The sequence below is a fragment of the Excalfactoria chinensis genome, chromosome 1 (assembly GCF_039878825.1).
Source record: "Excalfactoria chinensis isolate bCotChi1 chromosome 1, bCotChi1.hap2, whole genome shotgun sequence".
Classification (NCBI taxonomy): Eukaryota; Metazoa; Chordata; class Aves; order Galliformes; family Phasianidae; genus Excalfactoria; species Excalfactoria chinensis.
In genome coordinates, this window is record NC_092825.1 from 183,030,491 (window position 1) to 183,053,301 (window position 22,811).

At 58.5% G+C, this 22,811-nt stretch overlaps 4 protein-coding genes across 9 annotated transcripts in view; 1 reads left to right on the forward strand and 3 right to left on the reverse strand.

The window, feature by feature from the left end:
* Positions 1 to 349: 349 nt before the first annotated feature.
* Positions 350 to 1,294, forward strand: LOC140264196 (NAD(P)(+)--arginine ADP-ribosyltransferase 1-like). Its single transcript, XM_072359785.1, has one exon. The coding sequence runs from the start codon at positions 353 to 355 to the stop codon at positions 1,292 to 1,294; it is 942 nt and encodes a 313-aa protein (XP_072215886.1). The 5' UTR covers positions 350 to 352.
* A 546-nt stretch (positions 1,295 to 1,840) lies between these two features.
* On the reverse strand, positions 1,841 to 4,361 carry LOC140247407 (ecto-ADP-ribosyltransferase 5-like). 3 transcript variants are annotated; one of them, XM_072327058.1, is made up of 5 exons: positions 4,274 to 4,361; positions 3,941 to 4,028; positions 2,900 to 3,614; positions 2,674 to 2,768; positions 1,841 to 2,533 (listed from the first exon to the last, which is right to left on the reverse strand). In XM_072327058.1, exons 2-5 carry the CDS (start codon positions 3,986 to 3,988, stop codon positions 1,973 to 1,975), a joined length of 1,419 nt encoding a protein of 472 aa, XP_072183159.1. In that variant the 5' UTR covers positions 3,989 to 4,028; positions 4,274 to 4,361; the 3' UTR covers positions 1,841 to 1,972. The 3 variants fall into 3 exon arrangements, with proteins under 3 accessions (XP_072183159.1, XP_072183160.1, XP_072183161.1); XM_072327059.1 differs by having other exon boundaries at positions 2,900 to 3,730; positions 4,274 to 4,304; XM_072327060.1 differs by having other exon boundaries at positions 2,400 to 2,768.
* A 2,006-nt stretch (positions 4,362 to 6,367) lies between these two features.
* CHRNA10 (cholinergic receptor nicotinic alpha 10 subunit) lies at positions 6,368 to 11,463 on the reverse strand. Of its 2 annotated transcripts, none has more exons than XM_072327055.1 (5): positions 11,040 to 11,463; positions 8,442 to 8,596; positions 7,769 to 7,923; positions 6,898 to 7,430; positions 6,368 to 6,825 (listed from the first exon to the last, which is right to left on the reverse strand). In XM_072327055.1, the coding sequence occupies exons 1-5, from the start codon at positions 11,461 to 11,463 to the stop codon at positions 6,368 to 6,370; spliced, it is 1,725 nt and encodes a 574-aa protein (XP_072183156.1). The 2 variants fall into 2 exon arrangements, with proteins under 2 accessions (XP_072183156.1, XP_072183158.1); XM_072327057.1 differs by lacking the exon at positions 11,040 to 11,463 and adding an exon at positions 9,261 to 9,327 and having other exon boundaries at positions 8,442 to 8,587.
* NUP98 (nucleoporin 98 and 96 precursor) overlaps positions 10,491 to 22,811 on the reverse strand; it is a 32,589-nt gene continuing 20,268 nt past the window's right edge. For all 3 annotated transcript variants that reach the window (XM_072327054.1, XM_072327053.1, XM_072327052.1), the window contains exons 21-33: positions 21,786 to 21,962; positions 21,015 to 21,168; positions 19,885 to 20,302; positions 19,199 to 19,428; positions 18,642 to 18,911; positions 17,886 to 18,043; positions 16,975 to 17,118; positions 16,114 to 16,256; positions 15,463 to 15,684; positions 14,409 to 14,650; positions 13,137 to 13,291; positions 12,607 to 12,718; positions 10,491 to 11,731 (exon numbers count right to left, since the gene is read on the reverse strand). In XM_072327054.1, coding sequence (XP_072183155.1) covers positions 11,514 to 11,731; positions 12,607 to 12,718; positions 13,137 to 13,291; positions 14,409 to 14,650; positions 15,463 to 15,684; positions 16,114 to 16,256; positions 16,975 to 17,118; positions 17,886 to 18,043; positions 18,642 to 18,911; positions 19,199 to 19,428; positions 19,885 to 20,302; positions 21,015 to 21,168; positions 21,786 to 21,962 — 2,643 coding nt within the window. In that variant the 3' untranslated portion in view covers positions 10,491 to 11,513. The remainder of the gene's footprint in view (positions 11,732 to 12,606; positions 12,719 to 13,136; positions 13,292 to 14,408; positions 14,651 to 15,462; positions 15,685 to 16,113; positions 16,257 to 16,974; positions 17,119 to 17,885; positions 18,044 to 18,641; positions 18,912 to 19,198; positions 19,429 to 19,884; positions 20,303 to 21,014; positions 21,169 to 21,785; positions 21,963 to 22,811) is intronic.

Below are 22,811 nucleotides of genomic sequence, written 5' to 3' on the forward strand. Positions count from 1 at the left end.
TAAAGTGAGAGCAGGCAGCTCTGGGTGTCCTGCAGCAGCATCACGCCGTGGGTCCTGCCTGAGACAGAGCGAAGGTAACAGCGTGCTGCAGCTCCAGGGCTGCTCCCGGCACAGGCGTTGCAGCACAGCGGCTGCTGGGGCTGCGCTGGGAACCTTCTTGTCTGCAGCAGGGAATGGCAGCCGCGGGCTGGAGGCCGGGGGCAGCGGGGTGGGGAAGAGCCCGGCGGCCCTGGATGGGGACGCAGACGGGGGCTTCTTCCCTCTGGTGTCAGGGTGGGTGCAGGTGGGTTTGGAGGTAACCGCGATGCATCTGCTCCGCTTCTCCCTGCAGCCCCTGCAGCCGCTGCCAGCCATGGAGCTCCTCGCCCTGCGCTGGGTGCTGCTGGCCGGCACCTTGCTCAGCATGTCGGCCACCAGCAGCGCCATGTGCCAAGGAGACCTTGGCCCCACCACGGTGCGGATGGACATGGCCCCGCAGTCCTTTGATGACCAATACAAGGGCTGTGAGAACAAGATGAAGGCTGTGCTACCCAAGGTGGGCCGTATGGAGATTGCCAAGAACAAGCTCTTTGCTGCCATCTGGATGAAAGCATCTGTAAAATGGCAGCAGCTCTGCAGCCATCCCTCTACCTGCCCGCATCTGACCCGGGAGCAGGCCATTGCCGTGCTGGCGTACAGTGCTGCGGGTGGGATGTATAAGCAGTTCAATGCAGCCACCCGTCAGGGCAGGCGCTCCCACCAGCACTACATCAAGTCGTACCACTTCAAGATGCTGCACTTCTTCCTGACCCAGGCGGTGCAAGCCCTGCGGAGATCTGGTCCCAAGAAATGTTACCACGTCTATCGCGGTGTTCGGGGCATCCATTTCACTGCTAAAATAGGCACGGACGTGCGCTTTGGCCAGTTCACCTCCACCTCCCTACAGAAGGCTCCCACAAAGATATTTGGCAACGACACCTTCTTTGAGGTGAAGACCTGCTATGGCGTCCCCATCAAGAAAGTGTCCTTCTTCCCCAGTGTGGATGAAGTCCTCGTCCCACCCTATGAAGTCTTCAAGGTCACCAAAATCACCATAATCAGTGGCAGTCCCCAAATCCAACTCCGCTCTAGGGGGACAAAGAGCTTCCACAACTGTGAGCTTGTGAAGTCTCTGGGTGGGCAGTGGGATCAGAGCCACCAGGAGGTGGGGTTGGGGCTCAGCCCTGGGCTGGCTCTGCACTCCCTGCCCGGCCCCAGACCTTTCTCGAATGGATGGGGGCACAGAGAGGATGGCCCCATCCCAGCAGCCCTGTAAGGGGATGGGGAGTGTGGAGGTGAAGGGAACGTCTCTGTTTGTGGGGAGGTGGGAGGTGGGGGAATGGGAAGCTTGAGCAACTTAGAGCTCTGTGAAGCCGTGGGGTGTGCAGGGGAAGGGCAGCAGCAGAAACCGAGTGTGGGGATGGGTAGAGACGTGTGCCCAAGGGCCGGTGGTGTGCAGGACGTGTGTCCTCTTCTTATTTCTCTCATTAAACCTCGAGTGTCAGCATTCCGGTGCTGTTTGTGTTGCTGTGCTGCATTGCGGTCCTGGTGGCACCTGGGAGGTGTGGGGAGCCGGGTCTGCTGTGGGATTGGGGTGGGTGTGTGGGCCCCGGGCTGTGGGGCAGCTCCAACCCACAGTGCTGCCCCGACCCCGCTGTGCAGCGCTGAGCTGCTGTGATCCCCAGTGCTGTGCGGCTGAGGACGGGTCCGGCCGTGCTGCAGGTGCTGGAGCGGTGGCCCTTTGGTGGGCACCACGTGGGCTTCTGGGCCCCTCAGCACAAACAGCTCAGACAGCTTTTGGAGAGCAAGAATTGGGCTTTAATGCATTCTGGACAAGGCTGCTCCCTGCAGTGCCTGCCTCTGCACGGCTCCTGTGCCCGCTGGGCTCTCGCCCTCACTCTGCCTCAATCCCTGCAGCTCTCCATGCCGAGCTCCCCGTTCCCCCTTTACACCCTCAGCACTCCCCAGCACCGGCCCCATCCTGGAGCCGACAGCCCCGCAGACCCCGGGCCGTGTGCTGGTGAGGGGCTGTGGGCTGTGGTGCTGCCCGAGGTTGGGCCCCCCGTGGCAGCAGAGCCACCCACAGGGGATTCAGGGCTGAGTCCAGGAGCTGAAGAAGCGCTGAAAATGGGAGCGTGACCAGATCTGAAAGGATGAGGAAATGGGGAAAGCAGGCCTTGTGCTGAGGGCCGGGTGCTGCTGGGCACACGCTGCAGGCTGAGCACCAGCAGAGCTGCCCTGGCACCAGGACGGCAGCCCCGCGGGTTTGGAAGCGCTGCTGAGAGCAGCAGGAGCCACAGCGCCACATCCTGCGTGGGCACAGCCACAGGGTCCCCCAGCAACAAGGGAGAGCCCCGTTCTGTCCCCAGGCTGTGACACAGCACAGCGTGGCACTGCATGGCACACCGAGCAGCTCTGCCCTGGTGCAGGCTGTGCTGATGCATCCCTCCTGCATGTGCAGCTTCCTGCCCACGTTTTTCTGCCCCTCACAGCTCATCTCCGTGCCTGGGGGTGGCTGCGGTGAGAGGGAGGGCATCAGCCACCTGCCGGCCCCCAGCCTGGCACCAGCGTGGGGTCTGCCATGACCCCACCGAGGCTGGAGCCCCTTCCCCTGCACCGAGACCCCATAACGCAGGGAGAGGTCTAAATCCGAACCCAGCAATTAGCACTGCAATGAGCTCTGCAATCGCTTGTGATGGTCCCTGCGGAGCTCCTGCCTGCGCTGCTCCTGCACTCGGGGCTCTTCTCACCTGCGGGATGGAGAAGGGCTGTGCTTGTCGGAAGGGTTGGGGGCAGCAGAAGGGATGGGGTTGGAAACAGCCCCGCCGCAGTGGGACTGAGCCTCAGCATTGGCCATCGGGATGCCTGTGCCCCCACTCACGGCCCAGGAAGGCGCAGTTGAAGTGGCTGCAGGTCCTGTTGGTGCTCCGCAGCACGAAGCGGTGAGTCCCGCTGTCCGGGAAGACCCAGAAGATCTCGTGGCCGGGAATCAGCACCTCCTCCTCCTCCGTGTAGAGGGAGAAGGCGTGGATGGGGACCCCGAAGCAGCTGCGGATGCTGAGGAACGAGTCCTGCCCGAAGCTCTCGGCGCGCTCCTTGCTAAAGGAGCAGGAGGCGAAGGAGCCGAACCTGAACGGGCTGGCACCGCGCAGCTGGTACCGGGCGTGAGCCATGCCCCGGTACACGGCGGTGCCGTAGGCGGCCTCGCAGGGAACCCGCAGCAGCTGCAGGGCTCTGGTCAGGTAGAAATGCAGCGCCTTGAAGGGGAAGCTGGCGTTGTAGGCTGCCCACGAGCGGCCGGCCGCCCGCACGGCGGCGTTGAAGACGCGGTGCAGGTCGTTGTCGGTGTAGGCGATCACCGCTTGGCCGTGCTCGTCCTTGAAGCCGGGGGGCAGGCGGGGGGACAGAGCCCCCTTCACCCACTGCCAGCGCTCCCCGGCCCGGCCCCACACCCTGCGGAACAGACGGGACTCGCCCCGCGCCCGCTCCCGCTCCAGCAGCGCCGGCCCCGCCGCCTCCATCGCCTCGGCGCATCCCTCGTACTGATCGTCGAAGGCGTCGCGGCTCATGTCCATCAGCAGCTGCGGGGTCCCGTCCTGCGCCATGCCGCCGGGCTCAGCTGCGGCCCCTCGTCCCCGTGCCGTCCCCGAGCCCTGGCTGTGGGTCCCCGTCCCTCCTCCCCAGCGCCGTGGAGCTCAGCAGGAGCTCGGGGCTGATGCAAGGGATTGCGCCGGGGAAGTGAGCAACGGGAAGCAGCGCTTCCCCTATGGGGCGGCAGGGGACCCTGCATCCCGCAGAAGCCACAGAGCAGGGAGAGCAGCCCCGACACGGAGCGGAAGCAAAAGGCAGAGTGGAAACCTCCCCCAAAGGCAGCGGGGATGGGGGTCCCGGGACGCAGGGCCCCCGCAGCAGCACCACTCACATGGGGGGCAGCCAGCAGAGCCCCGAGGCACAGCCAGGCCCGGAGCATCCTCGGGTCCCACAGGGATGAGCGATGCCAAACCTCAGCGCTGCCATGGCCACAAGGGAGAGCTTGGGGTGTGCCAATGTGGGGCCGCTCACCCCCAAGGGACGGGGGCTGTCGGCTCCAAAAGGGACCCACAAAGGGTCGTCCCTATGGAAGCCCCTCCCAACCCCCCCAGGGACAGCCTTGATCCCCTGGGCCTTCCACAGAGCCATCCCCGCTCTGCAGCACCCAGGGGTGGCAGCAGCCCCACGCTCCCGTCCTGCTGTCCCCCCCGCAGTGCCCCCATACCAGTGCTGTCCCCGTCCCACTGCTGTTCCCGGTGGGGCTGTTCCTGCCCAGCAGGCTCTGGGGGCCCTGCAACCCGAGCAGCCAAACAGGAAAGGGGCAGAACCAGAAGTGTCTGTTTGCTTTCAGTTTGCTTTCATTTTCCGCACTCTGGAGGTGCTGCAGCGCCGGTCCCACGCAGGGAGGAAGATCCGCTGAGCCCCAACGTGGGGTCCGGCATCACAACAGCCCCGCTGCGCTCCCTCCAGCTCACACCATTGGAGGGTTTCCCTTCCCTGGTGCTGCTGATCTCTTCCCGTCCCGGGGCTCACACAGCCTTGCAGTGCCCCCGAGCAGCGATGGGGCTGCACCCATCCCGGGGCTGTAGCACAGACCTGCAGAACCACAGCCCGCTTTGGGTGGGAAGGGCCCTCAAAGCCCACCCTGTGCCAACCCCATGGGCAGGGGCTGCTCCCGTCGGCCTGGGGTGCAACACAGAACCATCACTGGGGCAGAAAGGAACAGCCTGGGACAGAATCAGCTCGGCAGGACCATAGGAAGGGTACTGAGATGTCTTGGATACAACAGGATGGCGGCAGCTGGCACAAGATGGACTGTGGGGAAATGGTGTCAGAGTGGAGTTAACAACTGGAATTGGGAAGGGAAGGGAAGGGAAGGGAAGGGAAGGGAAGGGAAGGGAAGGGAAGGGAAGGGAAGGGAAGGGAAGGGAAGGGAAGGGAAGGGAAGGGAAGGGAAGGGAAGGGAAGGGAAGGGAAGGGAAGGGAAGGGAAGGGAAGGGAAGGGAAGGGAAGGGAAGGGAAGGGAAGGGAAGGGAAGGGAAGGGAAGGGAAGCCCCCAGACGAACCTGGAGTGCTCCCAGCCCAGCAGTGGGGTCAGAGCTGGGACCCTGCAGCTCCACATCAGGGCAACAGAGTGCCAGGAGCTCAGTCCCTCCTCACTGCCCCTCCATTGGGATGGGGGAGAGGATTGGAACAGAGAAGAATAAGAAGTGGAGCTCCTGGTAGGAGATAAAGCCTCTGTGCTGGGTCAGAAATGGAGAGAGAAATAGCGGGGCCGTGACTGATGTCATTCACTGATAATAATGAAGATACCACAGTGTAAAGAAATGTCTTTGCTCTCTGGTCAGATCTGTTGGTATTTCACACCTGTGGTTTAACCCTGCAGCAGCTCAGCACCACTCTGCCGTTTGCTCACTGCCCACTGTGGGGTTGGGGACAGCATCGATACAGATTAAAGTGTGAGAACTTGTCAGCTGAGAGAGATCGTGCTGGAGTGGTGGGCGGGCAGCCAGGACCCTCAGGGAACACCCCAAGAGCCCCCAGCCCAGGACCCCCTCGTATCCATTTGCACATAGAAATGGATGTCCTTGGTTCTGGAAGGGGGACACAGATATGGACATGGATGTAGACAAGAACATGGACACAGATGGGCACATAGAAGAGGAAGCTGAGGGGAGTGCCCCAAAGGAACTGAACCAGAGAGTCCTGATGGACCCAGGCAGGACCAACCCAACAGGGTCCTGCTGGGGTCCCACGGGCACAGCCCATCAGCGGGTGACCCCGGGGCTGTGCTGGGCCGGGCAGTGCCTGCAGGATTGGTGCTGCAGGCTGTGGCAGTGGGTGCAGGAGCGCTGGAGGCACTGCTGTGCACAGCCCTTTTGGCAGCACTGGTCCTACGTGGGGAAGAAAACCCTCTGAGCCCCACTGTGGGGCCTGGCACCGCTACAGCCCCGCTGCGCTCCCTCCAGCTCACACCATTGGAGGGTTTCCCCATAACCTTCTTTCTAACCTAAATCTCTGCTCTTTTATGCCATTCCTCCTTGTTCTGTCACCCCCCGAGGGTTCCTGCAGCCCCACTCTGCTCTGAGATATCCATACACACACCCATGCATGGTCATGTGCCCAGCCCCATGGAAGGGCTCTGCACAGCCCGGGCAGGAGCTGGGATGCAGGGGATGCACTTCCAGCTTTATTCCTACCCAGTGTCACTCCTCCCAGCCGGGGCACTGAACGCTCTGCACTTCAGTGTGTGCTGGGCATGAGCTCCGTGGGCACCGTGGGGATGGGCAGTCCAGGGGCACTGGGCACGGGGTGGCAGTCACGCGGCTTTGCCGATCACCAGCACGCTCATGAGGAAGACCATGAGGAAGAAGACCCACATGAAGAAGCGGTCCATCACCTTGGCCACCTTCTTCCACTCGGCGGCGCGGCGCTGTGCGGTGCGGTGCCGTCGGAAGACGCCGGCGATGTACGCCACGCTGCTGAGCACCGCGTGGTGGTGGCAGAGGCAGCGGCTGCGGGGGCACAGCCCCGGCTCCACGCCGTCCCCGGGGGGGTCCTGCGGCCCCGTCCCTCCCGTGCCGTCTCTCTGGGGGCGGCCGCAGCTCTCTCCCACCTCGCAGACGCAGAGGGCGCGCGCCAGGTGGTGCAGGATGAGGCGACGTGCCCATGGCGGCACCGGGCGGGCACCCGGCCCACAGTGGTGGATGTTCATGATGAAGATGGTCAGCGCGGTGGAGGCGGTGATCATGGTCATGGTGGCGATGTAGTACTTCCCTATGGGGTGAGAGGGTCAATGAGGGGCATGCATCTCCCCGCCGGGCGCCCCGTGCCCTCCCCTGGGCTCACCGATGAGCGGCACGCTCTCCGAGGGCGGCATGCTCTCCGCCACCAGCAGCTGGAACACAGTGAGCGCCAGCAGCACCGTCACCCCCAGAGACACCTTCTCCCCGGAGTCGGCGGGCAGGTAGAAGCCCAGCGGTGCCAGGAAGGAGATCATGATGCAGGGCAGCAGCAGGTTGAAGATGTAGAAGGAGGCGCGGCGGCGGAGCAGCAGCGTGTAGGTGACATCGGGGTAGGGCTCCGAGCAGCAGCCGTAGGTGATGACATTGCGCGTGGCCGGCATGCCCAGCACCTCCCACTCCACGTTCTCCACGAAGTCGGTCAGGTCGCCCGTATCCAGGCGGTTGTGGAGGTCGATCTGGTTCCCGTTGTAGGTCCAGGAGCCGAAGGTGAGGAGGCACTGCTGCCCATCAAAGGGGAAGTAGGAGACGTCCACCTTGCAGGAGCTCTTGGTGATGGCGGGGGTGTCCCACATGATGTGTCCGTCGGAGCGCAGCACCACGTTGGTCTCCATGGAGCCACCAAAACGCTCGTCAGCGCTGGGCAGAGATGGCCAGGAGGGATGGGGGGGTGGCCACCGTGACCCCAACCCTTCTGGGGTGAGGGGCTGCAGGCTGGCACCAGTGTGCACCTCCATGCCATGTCCCCAGCACTGCATCCCCACATTGCATCTCTGTGCCGTGTCCCCTCCACATCCCCACATGCTACATCGCCCTACAACACCCCATGACGACCCAACCACGTCCCTTGGGTTGACCCCATGATGTTCCCCCAGCACAGATGACAGCTCCCCACCCTCCCTGCCCCAGGACTGCTGGTTTCACCCCGCCCTGCACTGCTCCCCTACATCCCCCTGGTCGGGGTGAGCACGACCCACTTGTTGTAGAGGACGATGTCCGGCCTCCAGACGTAGCTGCTGGGGATGCGGATGCTGTCGATGCCACCGTAGGCGTCCTTATCCCAGGCCAGGTGGGCGTCCAGCCAGGCCTGGCGGACCCACAGGTAGGAGGTGAGCACCTGGTTCCGCTCGTCCTGTGGGGCACAGGGTGGGCAATGGCCCTGGCAGTACCTGCGGCTCCATGGGGTGAGCCCAGTGTGGCCATAGGGTGAGAGGGTCTCCAGGGGGTGGTGCTGGGGGTTATGGGTTTGAGCTGGCTGGGGGGACGCTGGGCTGGTTTCAGGAGGTCAGAGCTGATGTGAAGGGTTTGGGGTTGTTTTAGGGCTATCTGAGATACTCTTGAGAGGCTGGGGATATTTAAGGGGCATCCGAGCTGGTTTTGAGGACTTGGAGCTGCTGTGGAGGAGGATCTGGACTGGTGTTAGGGAGTTTGAATTGTTCTGTGGGGAACTGGGCTGGTTTTATGGGATCTGGTGTTGAGAGGTCTGAGTCGATGCTGAGGGTTTGGAGCTGGTTTGGGGTGGGATCTGGGCTGATTTGGAGGAGGCTGAACCATCCTAGGAGGGATCCGGGCTGGTTTCCAGGGGAGCTCTAAATTGATTCCCAGGGGTTTGGGGGATCTGGGCTGTTAGGGGGGTGTGACAGCGCTCACCATGTCGATGATCTGGGACAGGGTGACCTGCAGGGTGACGTTCAGCGCCCGCTCCGTGTCCTCGGCGGGCCGCAGGGCGCTGGAGTAGTTGGCGAAGAGGTCGTGGAGCAGCTTGTGGGCGAGTCGGCCCTGAGCGGCCCCACAGCCTGCGGGACCACAGCGGTGGGGACACCAGGAACCCCATAGGTGGGACCCCACCGGGACCCCCACAGCCAGGAGCTGACACATCCCTGCTCCAGGTCCATCCGTCCCAACAGCACTCGACCTCCAGCAGCCCACGCCAGGCTTGCTTTCCTCTCTCTAATTTCTCTCGCTCCCGTTATTTCTATGAATCCTTTTATTTCCACTGTTCCCATCGTTCCTGCCATTCCCATCATCTCTGTTGATCCCATTCTACACCCACTATTCCTACTGACCCCGTTATTACCCCGTTATTTCCTCTGTTCCCTTTCTTTCCACTCTCCCCATCGTTGTCCTCCATCTGACCCAGCAGATGGACACGTCCCGGCCCCAGGATGGAGGTGGAGGCATCTGAGCCCCCAGCCCCAATTCGGGGCCCCTCATTGCCCGCAGGGATCCCCAGGGCAGAGGGATCGCTGTCGGCCCCGCGTTGCTGAATGCTTGATGAGTGGGATTGCGTTTCACTCACGGCGCAGTGTTGGAGCTGGGGTGGGACTGGGAGGTGAGGGGGCTTAGGGCAGACCCTCCCCACGGGGGTTTGCATTCAGCCCTGGTGTTCAATGAGGGCTCTTTGGGCGATGTCCCACCCAGGTTGGCACTATCACCCTCTGTCCCTTCTGCTCTGAGCCCGGCGCTTACCTGGGACCAGGATGGTGCTGGTGATGCTGAGCGCCAGCAGGCAGGTGGGCAGCGCAGCGCTCCCCATTGCAGTGGGGCCGTCAGGAGTCAGATGCTGGAGGCATCGCCGGTGTCACCTGCACAGCATCTCCTGGGGCCGGGAGGGGTTGGGGTGGCCTTTAAGAGCTCAGCCCAGGGTGACGTCAGGGGGGGGGATGGCGGCGGCCTCGAGGCGGGCACACAGCCCAGGGTGGGAGAGGGACGCCCCAAAGGGCTCTGCTGGGGGCTCAGGGGGAGGGGATGGCTGTGGACCCGTGAGTGGGGGCCAACCTGTGGGCAGCTGCTGCTCTCAGCAGTCCTGGCTGCAGTCTGTGGGGTCTGTGCCCCCACTGAGCCCCCTGGGGGGGGATTTGGTGCTGGGCAGCTGGAGATGTGCCACCATAACAGAGCAGAGCCTGGGGATGGGACCTTGGCTGCCCACAGGGGTGGCGGTGCTGGAGAGGTGGATGCGAGTGGTGAAGGAGATGGAGGCGATGCAGGTGATGGAAGCAATGGATGGGGGTGGGTGAGGCGCTGGAGGCAATGGGTGGAGGCAATGCATGATGGAAACGATGGAGGTGGATGAGATGCAGGAGGTGATGCAGAGATGTGCAGGTGCTGGAGGTGATGATGGAGGCGGTGATGCTGCAGGGGATGCAGGTGGCTTTGGGCAGAGTGCGGGACAGGGATGGCGCGGCTGTTCCTATTTGGCTGCTGAGAACCAAACAGAATAAAGCGGATCCATTAGAAGGGACCTACAGAGACGATGGGGTCCAACAACCTCAGGGCTCAGCACAGCCCACAGGCTGCTACTGGGGGCAGCATCCACGCGCCTCTCCCCCATCCTGCGGCACCGCAGCAGGTGCCCAGCAGACCCCTATCGGTTTTAAGGCCGGAGGTTTTGTTTCCAGGTGGTGAATTATTCATCCCAGGACGGCAGCTGGGCTCCTGGAGAGGCAATTAGGGTAATGGAAGGCAGCGTGACCTGGCTCAGCGCAGGCAGGTGTCACATTCAGCACTGCCCCGCTGCCCCGGGGCCCCATCAGTCCCATTTCAGGGCTTGGTGTCCATAGAGAAGCCCTACTACAGCAGCACTGTGGGTCGATCCTCAGGCCACCCCTGGACCCCCCTCCCACAGCGTGGGTCCATCCGCTCCCCCCCATCCCCAACCGCGGCCCTGCAGGCTGGTGAAGCAGCGAAGGAAGCGGCGGGTTATACTAGAAACATTTTATTTCTCGTTTTCAAAAGGACAGCAAAATAATCTAATCGTAGAACTTCGCCATAAAAACCTTCCCGCCACCCCCCGGTGCTGAAGGACACAGCGAGAGGCCGCAGAGCGGGCAGAGCAGCAGCTGGCAGCACCCAGCACAGCCACAGAGCCCCGCTCTCCTTTAGTATCCATCCAAAAATAGGTGGGTTTTCATTCAACGCAGACAGACCGCGCGGAGCACGGAGCGCACAGGGCAGCAGTGGTGCAGGACTGCAGAGCGCTGAGGTCAGGACCTGCTGTGCTCCATGGCAGCGCTCAGCAGCCCCCCCGGCCCAGCCTAAGGCACACATGGAGCTGGTGGCTCCCCCCGCTCTGTGTTGGGGAAGCGGCTCTCCTGGTGTTTGGGGCTGGAGCAGAAGGAGCCGCGCAGCTCCCCAGTGCAGATCTCCCCAAGTCGGGTTCCTCCCCCCCAACCCAGAGAACAAACACAGACTCAGCCTGGCGCTCCTGCTGGGCCGGTCCTGGTGCTGGAGAGTCACCATTGAACACCCACAGTGCCAACAGGATGAGGCCAACAGTCCCCATAGAGCACCGCAGTCCCCACAGAGCACCGCAGTCCCCACAGAGCACCGCAGTCCCCACAGAGCACCGCAGTCCCCACAGAGCACCGCAGTCCCCTCCGCGCTGCCGAGGGAGCAAAGCGGAGCTGCCAGGAGACGAATCCCGTGGGCACCCCCTGCACAGCACAGTCCCACCTGGTCGCACAAAGAGGCATTTTATTGATTCTAGGAAAGAGCCGTCAAGTCCAAGTGCCGCCCAGTGAGGTCCACGCAGACCCCAGGGCCGCCCCGGCTCACAAACAACACCGTAAAGCTGCCCACGGCTCCATGGACAAACCTGTGTGTGGCCGGAGGCAGCCGCAGGGCAAGGAAACACTGCAAGCGTCCGCGAGAAATGCAGGTGGGAATCAATCATGGTGTGACCATCACTCACTGTGTGACCATCACTCACTGTGTGACCATCACTCACTGTGTGACCACCGTCAGCTCCCGCAGGTAGGACTGTGTGAGGCCCCGCAGCTCCTCCAGGGCGTAATCCTCAGGCATGGGCAGGCGGCCCACGTGCGGTGCCAGCAGGCGGAGGGGCACACGGTGCAGCTCGGGGCTGCCCTCAGCCAGCGGCTCCGGGCTGTGCTGCAGGCTGAGCACCACGCGCAGCAGGTTGGCGATGCGCTTGGCCATGTCTGGGAAGGGGAGAGAACAGGGGGAGGGAATGGGGTCAGCTTCACACAGCAGGTAGGATGTGACAGTCAGAGGGCTTTACCCCATACTCTGGAATGGGAACCTGCATGCGAGCAGGGGGCTGGATCGGCTGGATGTGATCAGCAGCACCTCCCCTACAAAGACAGGCTGAGGGAGCTGGGCTTGTTCTGCATGGAGAAGGGAAGGCTGCGGGGTGAGCTCATTGCAGCCTGCCAGGACCTGAAGGGAGCCTACAGACAGGAGGGGAGTCAGCTCTTTGAGACGGTGGGTAACAGCGGGACAAGGGGACACCTGGAGGTGTCGAAGGCCAGCTTGGATGGGCCCTGGGCAGCCTGGGCAGGTATTCAGTGTGGAGGTTGGTGGCCCTGTGTGTGGTGGGGGGTTGGAGCTTCATGTTCCTTGAGGTCCCTTCCAACCCAGGCCTGTCAGTGATGCTGTGAGCACCCCTGAGCTCACACCCTGCTGAGGAATGCACTCCAACAACTAAATAAGGATTTCTGAGCCAAGTTTAAACCCACGCCCTGCTGTGGAGCTTTGCTCCCATCTATGTTTCTATCAGGACTGCCCCAACCCAAAGCCTGCACTCAGCCTTGGGTTCTCACTGGTTTTCATATGCCCACTTTTGGTGCCTGCCCAGGTCCCTCTGGATGCCATCCCTCCCTTCTACTGTATGACAACCCCGCTCAGCTCGGTGCCATCAGCAAACTGCCTGTGCCATTGGTAGCAATGCACTGACCCCAAGACAGACCTCTGGGGGACAGCAGTGGTCCCATTTGGCACACAGAGCTGCTAAGCACCACCCAACCATCCTTCCCCAGCACACCACCCACTTGTGCTCCCCTCAGTGCCCCCATACCTGACTGAGCCAGGCGGTCCCTGGCGTTGTGGCACTGGATCTGCTCTATCCTGTTGCACAGCGACGTCACTTTGGTATGCAAACGCTCAAGCTCGTATGTGGAACAATCCAGCTGGAAGCAAAGGAGAACAGACACAGCTGAGAGCCACCCAGAGCCTCCAGCAGGGAAAACCCCAACCGCCCAGCTCCACTCAGCCACATCTGTCCCACCAAATGCACCTTAAAAGCTGAGCTCAGCGCCTGAAGCGCTAAAGGGGAACCGTGGAACTGAATTAAGCAGGACTGAGATGGAGGCTCCTCACTGAGCACCTCGCTCTGCTCCTCCTCTTCCACTAAGCTCTCATGTGCTGCCATGGCAGAGCACGCCTTGTTTGACATCACCTACCAGCTCTGTGCTTGCAGAGGTGCTCACATCGCAAGGACGTGCGCTGACATTGGCATGGAACAGAGCAAGGTTATTCTAAGAACGAGGTCCTGTCCGAGCTGCAGGAAACCCCACAGGAGAAAAACAACTCATGACAGGCTGCTACCTGCTGAATCCTGTCCACCATCTCAATGACTCGGATGTAGTCCAGGTAGACCAGCCCTGCCAGCTCCCAGTCCTGGATGAGTGCGCTGCGCTCCGGAGGGGAGAGATCTTCCAGGAACCCCTTCAGGTATTTGTAGTCTTCATTAATAATGGCATCTAAGGGGAACAAACACAAGCAGTTCAGCAAACAGGTTCTTTGTATGTCTGTGACATCTGCTGCTGCAGGAAAGCCCTTTGTGTCACAGTGCCTTGGCTGGGGCTGGCAGTGCTGCCCTGACCTGTGACACACAGAGCCTCAGGCCACCCAAAACCCCCCAACCTCCCCAGAACCACAACCCCCGTGGGTCAGTGCTCCCCCCATGAGACACTCTGGCACCCAAAGGTGGGTGTGCAGAAGGCTGAGCACCACTCTGCTCACACAGTCGTGGTGAAGAACCACCATCCCAGGGACCAAATGAGCTACACTGGAACAGCCAGCTGTCCTGAATTCACCCCCCTGCCAGGAACAGTGCAGGGCACCCTACAAAACACTGACACCACAGTCACAGCATCACAGAATGCCTTGGGTAGGAAGGGACCTCAAGGATCACGAAGCTCCAACCCCCCACCACAGGCAGGGCCACCAACCTCACATTGAATACCAGCCCAGGCTGCCCAGGGCCCCATCCAAGCTGCCCTTCAACACCTCCAGGGATGGACGGGGCATCCACAGCCTCTCTGGGCAGCTGCTCCAGCACCTCACCACTCTCATAGTAAGATGGTTACCATCTTCCCCCTGACATCCAACCTCCATCTGCCCTCCTTCAGCTCCAAACCATTTCCCTTGTCCTGTTGTTATTTCCCCTTTCACTGAGCTGACTCCCCTCCTGTTTATAGGCTCCCTTCAGGTCCTGGCAGGCTGCAATGAGGTCACCCCGCAGCCTTCTCTTCTCCATGCTGAACAAGCTCAGCTCCCTCAGCCTGTCTTTGTATGGGAGGTGCTGCAGCCCTCTGAGCATCTTTGTGGCCTCCTCTGGACCCTCTCCAGCAGCTCCCTGTCCTTCTTGTACTGGGGACCCCAGACCTGGACGCAGCACTGCAGATGGAGCCCCACGAGGGCAGTGGAGAGGGACAATCCCCTTCCTGTCCCTGTTGCCACCCTTCTGCTGATGGAGCCCAGGATCCCATTTGCTTTCCGAGCTGCAGGAGCACGCTGCTGGCTCCATCACTTCTGTTCTCACTGTATTCCCACACACTGTTGGAAAGAGAATGGGAAAAGTGGTTCTGGGCTCACCTGAGGCGAGGTGCCGCACAACCAGCTTGTGGCACTGGTTCCAGTGCCCAGCCTTGAACAGGAACAGGGCTTCTTTATGCTTGTCGCCCTCCATCCGGGCTCGAATAGCTTTTGCTTCATGAATCCACTCCGCAGGGACGCAGAGCCGCTGTGTCAGGAAGGTCTCCTTGGCCCACGACTCGGGGGTCTCACACAGAGCGCAGTGCCGGCCCAGCAGCTCACGCACGGCCTTCTCACGTATGCTGGTGGGAGCAGAGAACAGGATGCTGCTCCATCACACTGCATCACAGCGTGCTGGGCTGGAAGGACCTCAGGGACCCCAACCCCATCCCCAGAGCAGGTGTGTGCCCTCAGCTCAGGGTCCCAATGCCCACCCATGACCTCATGTTCCTCCAGATATGGGGCCCGCAGCTTCAATCAGCACTGCTGGGTGAAGGGTTTCCCCTCGCATCCCACCCAACACTTCCTCCTTCAGCTTACAGCCATCCCCCACCTCCCATCCCATCACCTGTCCATACACAATGCCACCCTCCTGCTGACAAGCCGCCCTCAGGTACTGGGAGGAACCAAACCATCAGGAGACGGGCTTCAACACGAGCAGCAGTGCACTGTGCCTTGCTATTGGCTACAACAGAGGCACAGCTGTAAGGCATGGCAAGCCCAGCTCTTCAGCAGGCTCCAACAGGAAAAACCCAGTGATCAGCAAAAGATGAACTGCATTACTTCAGCACAGCCTGAACACCGCTGAGGTCACCACCAATGCTCTGCAACACCTGCAGCACTGCAGCTATGAATGATTCCCACGTAACTCACAGCCCTCAAGTCAGACACGAGCTTTAACTGAAGCTACTGGTTGGAAAAATAATGCTGAAATGTATTAATTGCATCTGTAAACACTAACAGCAAGAGTCACCCTTGCAGAAATGATGGCGTTACAGCTGTAACCCTGACACACTGCTCTGCAGCTCCAGCACAACCAGAAGCTGTGACAGCTACGGCCTATAGATCAGACACTGGTTGGTTTCTTTTTGCCTTGAGAATTATGTTTACTTACTGGGTATCGGGCTCATGCAGCATCACAAACACGGCCCACTCCCACAGGCCTTCGCTCTCCAGCTGGGCAGCATAGCTGGCATTCAGCACGCCCTGCCCCTGCCTGCACAGGTGGCTGTAGTTGAGGGCACGGAGCACCTCCCACAGGTGCCAGCTGAGGCGATAGTCCACGGGGTCAGATGTTACACTCCTGGGATCCAGGAGCTGGTCCAGATCGTAGTGCCTGGAAGGAAACAACACGTGCCACAATTACAGCTAATGGTGCCAGCATCACAAAAGCAGAAATCAGTGCTGGTTGGTTCCTCTCCTTCCTCCACCACCTCCAGCTCTTCCACAGACTCCCCCCCTCTGAGTCTGCAGCCAGACTGCCACAGCCACTGGGTGTCCCCGTGCTCCCTCTGCAGGCTGCTCTGTGCCTTCAGTGACAGCAAGATTACAGCAGGAAGCACTCAGAAAAGAACAAAGTCACGTTCCTAAGTGTTTAAGCACCTACAGACAAGCAGCACCACGCGCTTTAAGGCCATGCTGGCAAGGCAGATTTGTCACCACTTTAAGTTCGGGGAATAGCAAAGCTAATTACACACATGTCATTTGGGAGGGCACTGTCTGACCAAGGCTCTTCCAAACCACGCTTGAACCATTCCCCACTCACCTGTCGCTGTAGAGCTTTAATAAATGGAAGCAGACATCTCTGAGAGGTCTTCCTGCATTGTCGTCTTCTTCAATGACACAACCAGAGCCTTCCAGGTAGGGAGGCAGGGGGCAGCAGGCGTATTTCTCAGACTCTGATGTGGTCTAAACAAATGGTTTTATGGGTGAGTTTAAAGACAGCACACCTTATAATAGCACACTACGTACAAAGCTCACACTACATACTGCTGCAGCACTAAACCTCTCGTTAGGAAGGCAGACCCAAGGCTGTGCTTGGGCTACCTTTAGGGTCAAACTACCTTCAGTTCAATGATTTTGCACCATATTTTCCTGTTTACAGCAACACAGCTTGTATGACACGCAGCCACACACCGTCTGCAGGAGCTGGGGATGCAGCAGAGCCAGTGGCGTGGCAAGGAGCACTTCAGCAGACAGCTGGGTATTAATCAGCACAGCAGGAAAGCTGATCGGCCACCAGGTTCAGATGGCCTTTATGCTGGTGGTCACTGCACACCTCCCTGCCTCTGTCTCACTGTAAGCACTGGAAGCAGGTGGGAGATCAGTTTGAAATAAGGCACTGACACAGCAAGAAGAAGAGGGGGGGCCCACACTTGACAGGAGTATCACCAGGAAGCTCAACCTCAGTGACTTCACAGAGGGAAAAGGAAGATCTGTATCAATGCGAGCTGCTGCACAAGTGCATCACTAACACCAGGGAAGGAATCATGGTGTTACAATAGGCTGGAAGCAGCCTCAGCAGCAATGTGTGGCTGCTCACAACACTCAGCCAGCTTCATGCAGCAGCAGTCCACAGCTCCAGCCAGGACCAGGAAAGGCCTTTCACCCAGGCACACTGACCTACCTGAAACGCTGCCTCGTACATAGCAAGTGCCTGGGAGATAGAAGCTGTTGGAGGAAGGAGGTACCAGAGGTGGATGGCCACGCAGCGCTTCCAGTCCAGCTGTGAGCACACATTGACGCTGAGTCTCTCAGACAACTGCCATACCTGGAGGGTTAAACAAGTCACAGACAGGTTGGCACCATACAGGACAAGAGGCAGCACACAACAGTAAGAAGTCTCCTCAGTAAAACAAACAGGAAAACCCAGAGGTCAGTTTGTATTCCTTTCCTGCCATGTATCGTGTTGGAATTGGCTATCAAAACTTAAACTGATTGCTGTCAGGAAACAGTGTCCAATCAAGGAGCCATCTGAAGTGCTTTGTTCAGGTCTGGGGTCCCCAGGACAAGAAAGACAGGGAGCTGCTGGAGAAGGTGCAGAGGAGGCCACAAAGATGCTCAGAGGGCTGCAGCACCTCCCATACAAAGACAGGCTGAGGGAGCTGGGCTTGTTCAGCATGGAGAAGGGAAGGCTGCAGGGTGAGCTCATTGCAGCCTGCCAGGACCTGAAGGGAGCCTACAGACAGGAGGGGAGTCAACTCTGTGAAAGGGCAGATAACAGCAGGACAAGGGGAAATGGTTTGGAGTTGAAGGAGGGCAGATGGAGGTTGGATGTCAGGGGGAAGGTGTTCATAGAGAGAGAGGTGAGGTGCTGGAACAGCTGCCCAGAGAGGCTGTGGATGCCCCGTCCATCCCTGGAGGTGTTGAAGGCCGGGTTGGATGGGGCCCTGGGCAGCCTGGGCTGGTATTCAGTGTGGAGGTTGGTGGCCCTGCCTGTGGTGGGAGGTTGGGGCTTCATGATCCTTGAGGTCTCTTCCAACCCAACCATTCTATGATTATACAACTAAAGGACAAAGCAATGGTGTAACAACATACAGGCTTCCCAGCCAGCAGTGCGAAGATACGCAGGCGCTCCTCCGGGATGAAGCAATCTGCCTGCAGCCTGTGCCAGTCCACCAGCTGCATGGTGAGCAGATCCCGTGTGGGCTGGCTGCCCACCAGCTGGGACAGGAGCAGGGCGAGCCGGTGGTTGCCTGGAAGAAGAGACAGCAGCACATCAGGAAAACACACTGACAGCTGAGCCACAGCTGCTGCCTGTTTGTGAAGCACAGTGCCTTTTTGCTCAGCTTACTGCTGCTCAACTATCTGGCTCCTTATGAACTACATACCTAATAAAATGGGACGGGTGGAATACAAAGGAATGGGAAGGCCAGACTTCCCCAAAAAAACATTGAAGGAATGGAGAAGTTTAAAGAGTTGAGGTGACATAAAGGGTCAGGATGAAACCAGCCATTAAGGTCTGAAAATTAGCTTTTAAAACAAATATAAGTGGCTTAAAAGAAATTCAGCTCTTTAAAAGCTGGACAACAGCAGGACAAGGGAGAGTGGTTTGGAGTTGAAGGAGGGCAGATGGAGGTTGGATGTCAGGGGGAAGTTGTTTATAGAGAGTGGGGAGGTGCTGGAACAGCTGCCCACAGAGGCTGTGGATGCCCCGTCCATCCCTGGAGGTGCTCAAGGCCTTTCTACAATCCTAAGCCCAATTAAAAAACACCAGCTCTCAGTGCCAATGTTCTCTTCATGTCTCTCCCTCCCACCTCCTCCCATAGAGAAAAGTGGATGTGAGCATCTTACCTGCCTGCTGTGCCAGCCTGCAAGCCTCGCCAATCCTCCTCCCCGTGAGGCAGCTGAACACGGCCTCAACGTGACTGTGGTGTTGGGTCAAAGCGACCTCCTCATCAATCCGTGCTGCAGCCGTCTCCGACAGCCAACGAGAGAAGGCCCTCCTGCGCTCCAGGGCCAGGACGTACTCACTGGGCTCCTCCAGGCTGGCCTCCAGCTCCTTCAGGTTCCCCCAGATGGCTTCACATAAAGTCCACGTCAAGGACCAGTGCTTCACAACAGCTGCCAGCACAGAGTTAGCCAGTCAGGAGGAGTAAAAGCAAGAGAATGTTTAGAGAAGCCTCCTAAGGTTGTCAAAGCATCATCTTACAGGGTATCCTACAGCTACGCGTCAGTCAGCCACCCAATTGCAATCAACCACCTTTCTGCTTTCAGAAAGAACGTGGAGGAACAGCCAGTTTCTGGTTTATTCCCACTCAAATGCTCTGATGCAAGCCAAAAGTAACCTGAGCTGGACCAACTCTCCAGATCCATTGCCACCACTGCAAAGAGAAGCACTCTCTACTCACTCTCCATTACGGCAGGATCCTCAGATGCTGTTCGGACCCAGTCAGCATAGTCATGGATAGCAGAAACTCCTGGATTGGGAGCCAGGAGAGGACACTGTTCGTCCATATGGACAGTGCTGTGCTTCAGCTTTATCTCCAGAGGAATAAGATACAACTGTTTGTCTCTGTTCATCTTCCTTTGTTCCAAGTTCAGCTTCTCCACGTGAACCTTGAAAGGGGATTCTGGGAGTCTGCAGTAAAAGAACAAAGAGAACAAACAGGTAAATAACACTGAGTTCTTTTCCAAGTGAATAAACTCTTATTATGGAGCAGCTGCACTGCACAGCTCACCCTGACTGTAACACTGCCCTCTAACTGTAACAGACGTATGACTGGAGGTCAATGGCTGGGAATGAAGAACCCAGGTTGGATACCAGGCCAGGTTGGATGGGGCCCTGGGCAGCCTGGGCTGCTATTCAGTGTGGAGGTTGGTGGCCCTGCCTGTGGTGGGGGGTTGGAGCTTCATGATCCCTGAGGTCCCTTCCAACCCAAACCATTCTGTGATGCTATAACAGCTACGACAACCTTCTATCTCACACCCCAGAAAGAACCCTAAGCCAAACTCCCAAATGATACCGACTTACATTTAAAGCTCTTTCAAACACGAAGAGCACAACAGAACCACCCTGAAGGAAAACGCTACTCACAGTTTTGGAGTAACGGGAGTGGGCAGGAATCCATACTCCGCAGCCTCACACGGAAGGTCCTCCGTCCCACTCGACCCACTCAGCTGATCCCCACAATTGACAAGAGTCCAGTTGGGCCCCCAGCCCACGCGGAAGGAGCGCCCCATGAACAGAGCCATGTCCATCAGCAGCTTCCCCTTCTGATAAGTGATGGAGTTCTCCAGAGGGACCAGGCCCTGCTGCCTGCGGACACCCACCGTCTTCATCTGCACCTCGGGGACCGACGGAGGGATGGCGAAAGCTGATGCTAATGGAGAGGATGCTGACCAGCAGGCAGGGGAAGGGGAGCTGCGAGGCCTCGGCTCCTTGAGGTCATACAGAGCAGTGCTGGGTGGTTGGAAAATAGCATCAGCAAACCTCGATTGCAGCAGCCCAGCGACTAGAGGGAAGAAGGGGGAAGAATGGTTAAGCACACATGCATTCATCAGGGGGTTCCTGATATTTGATATGGCTTGGATTAGGAATGGTGTGGTAAGCAGCACTAGGGAAGTCATCCTGCTCTGTACTCTGCACTGGTGAGGTCTGACCTTAAACACTGTGTGCAGTTTGGGGCACCTCAGTACAGAAAGGACATGGAGGTGCTGGAGCAGGTCCAGAGAAGGGCTTGGAGAATACGGCCTATGAGGAGAGACTGAAGGAACTGGGGCTGCTTAGTATGGGGAAGAGGAGGCTGAGGGGAGACATGATTGCTCTCTTCCAATACCTGAAAGGTGACTGCAGCAGAGCGGGGCTGGTCTCTTCTCACTGTGACAGGTGACAGGATGAGGGGAAATGGCCTCAAGTTGCACCAGGGTAAGTTTAGGTTGGATACCAGGAAAAACTTTACAGGAAGGGTTGTTAAGCACTGCAATGGGCTGCCAAGGGAGGTGGTTGAGTCACCATCCCTGATGTGTTTAAAAACCAGCTGTGTGTGCTGTGAGGCCAGAGGAGGAAGGCAGGAGCAGCAGCCTGGGGAGATGGCTGTAGAGCAGGAGGGCAGGCCAAAGCCACAGCACGCATCTGTTCTGTCACGCACTCAGACAGCAATAGGGTTTTGCTTATTGATGTTAAAAGTGAACTCTTCGTGCAATGCATGGGGTTTGCCACAGTACCTGAGCATCTCTTCTGTCCTTGGGATTTGGAGATAGGGAGCCTTGGAGAACAGATCTCCTGAGAAGTGTCCATTTTTGCAGGTTGCTTCCCAGAGTGATGGTCCAGGATTAAATCCAGGTCGTCATCATCAGCAAGCAAGGAAGCTTTCATAATCTACAAGGGCATAAATCAAACCCGCATGGCAGCAATCATTAGCAGCAGACAGCTGATCTCATCTGCTCCTCTCCCAATAAAGATCAATTTCACATACTGTGTACAACTAAAGGTACTCAGACCACAAGTACTGCATGCCTCAGTCTAGGAGGAATGAAAGCAAGCTGGACAGTTATTGATAAATGGATGGGCACGAGGTCCTACAACAACCACGGGTTTTCAGATCTTAGCTCTGGTTACCAATGTTTGCCCACAGAGGCTGTGGATGCCCCGTCCATCCCTGGAGGTGTTCAAGGCCAGCTTGGATGGGACCCTGGGCAGCCTGGGCTGATATTCAATGTGGAGGTTGGTGGCCCTGCCTGTGGTGGGGGGGGGGGTTGGAACTTCATGATCCTTGAGGTCCCTTCCTTGGGTCTGAAGCAGCACAGGTTAGGTATTAGCTCACCAATTCAGAACTTAATATCATTAAAGATGCTTTGGTGTTTCTTCATTGAGCTTTCTGGACCTCTGAAGGTCCCCCACAAACACAGAAGCACACAGACAGGAGAGGCACACCGAGCATCACTGACAGGTACGGCCAAAGCACCTCCGTCAGAGAGGAAAGCACGAGAGCTCACCTGTAAGACATGGGGGTTAATGCCCAGCGTCGACGCGATGTGAGCAGAAGCAGGCACTGCCTCCTGCTCTTCTGCCATGCTGTCCTCCACAGCTGGCTCCTGGGGAGGCTCCTGGGTGACGTCTGCCATGTCACTGTCCAGCTCCACGACCCTGCCCAGCTGCTCCACCTCGGGGCTCTGCAGATACAGGCAGAGGTCACATCAGACAACAACAGATTCCAACAATTCCTCGCTAAGAAAAAGTGCTTCATGTCTTCCACAATCACCTGCACGCGAAGCGGAGCGCTGCCTTGCTCGTGTCAAGACTCCCATTTAAGTTTAGGGAGGAATATAGAACCCGTTCCCATTTTCTTCAGCGTTGCAACGTAACAACGCAAGTTAAAGTGAAGTCACAGCTTAGTTGTGTCCTCCTGCAGGTTACCACTGTCTGCCACTCAGTGCCAGAAGCTTCAGCTTGCCATTTCCAGGTGACAGGGGAAAGAAGCAGTGTTTGTGCATCCCCTTCTGCCCCACAGTGCTATCACACAAACGAGTTCCCTGGACCAAAACTGAACCTGGGCCATTTCAGATGGCAGCAGCCAGCTCAGGACCAGGGACTGTGCAGCACTGGTTGCATCACACTGTGATACCTGCTTTGCCTCCCTAGCTGGGATGCAGTGTAATACGAGGCCATGTTCTACAAGCAGACACAATAACCTTCATGGTCACACAATACTGGCTCACAGAGTACGTGTGCACATGTAGTTTATTATTATTATTGTAAACCAAGACACGTGTCACTGGATTGGAAAGTCACACCGTCAAGCTGTAGCTACATTTCTCACATCTGCTCCAGTCCAAGGCAGGAAGAACCCAATGCATGGCTGTTTCTGAAGGCCCTCGCATGGCATCATCTCTGTGACGATCCTGAAGTGAGCTCTATCACCTCCAGCTGCTTACAAGAACTCAGCTTCACCTTCCAGGCAGGGCCAAGGAACGTTCAGCCAGTCCCCAAGAGAAACAGGCAGCAGAATGGTGCTCCAGCAG

What these genes read in the sequence shown, in the direction of transcription:
- LOC140264196 (XM_072359785.1), top strand. Translation starts at nt 353, where the DNA reads ATGGAGCTCCTCGCCCTGCGCTGGGTGCTGCTGGCCGGCACCTTGCTC.
- LOC140247407 (XM_072327058.1), bottom strand. Translation starts at nt 3,988, where the DNA reads ATGCTCCGGGCCTGGCTGTGCCTCGGGGCTCTGCTGGCTGCCCCCCAT. An exon ending in CTCTGCTGGCTGCCCCCCAT is followed by an intron (nt 3,615 to 3,940) that starts GTGAGTGGTGCT and finishes GGCATGGCGCAG; the next exon opens with GACGGGACCCCGCAGCTGCT. An exon ending in ATTGCAGTGCTAATTGCTGG is followed by an intron (nt 2,534 to 2,673) that starts GTTCGGATTTAG and finishes CTCTCACCGCAG; the next exon opens with CCACCCCCAGGCACGGAGAT.
- CHRNA10 (XM_072327055.1), bottom strand. Translation starts at nt 11,463, where the DNA reads ATGATTGATTCCCACCTGCATTTCTCGCGGACGCTTGCAGTGTTTCCT. An exon ending in CCTCATCCTGTTGGCACTGT is followed by an intron (nt 8,597 to 11,039) that starts GGGTGTTCAATG and finishes CCCACCGCTGTG; the next exon opens with GTCCCGCAGGCTGTGGGGCC. An exon ending in GGAGAGCGTGCCGCTCATCG is followed by an intron (nt 6,826 to 6,897) that starts GTGAGCCCAGGG and finishes CTCACCCCATAG; the next exon opens with GGAAGTACTACATCGCCACC.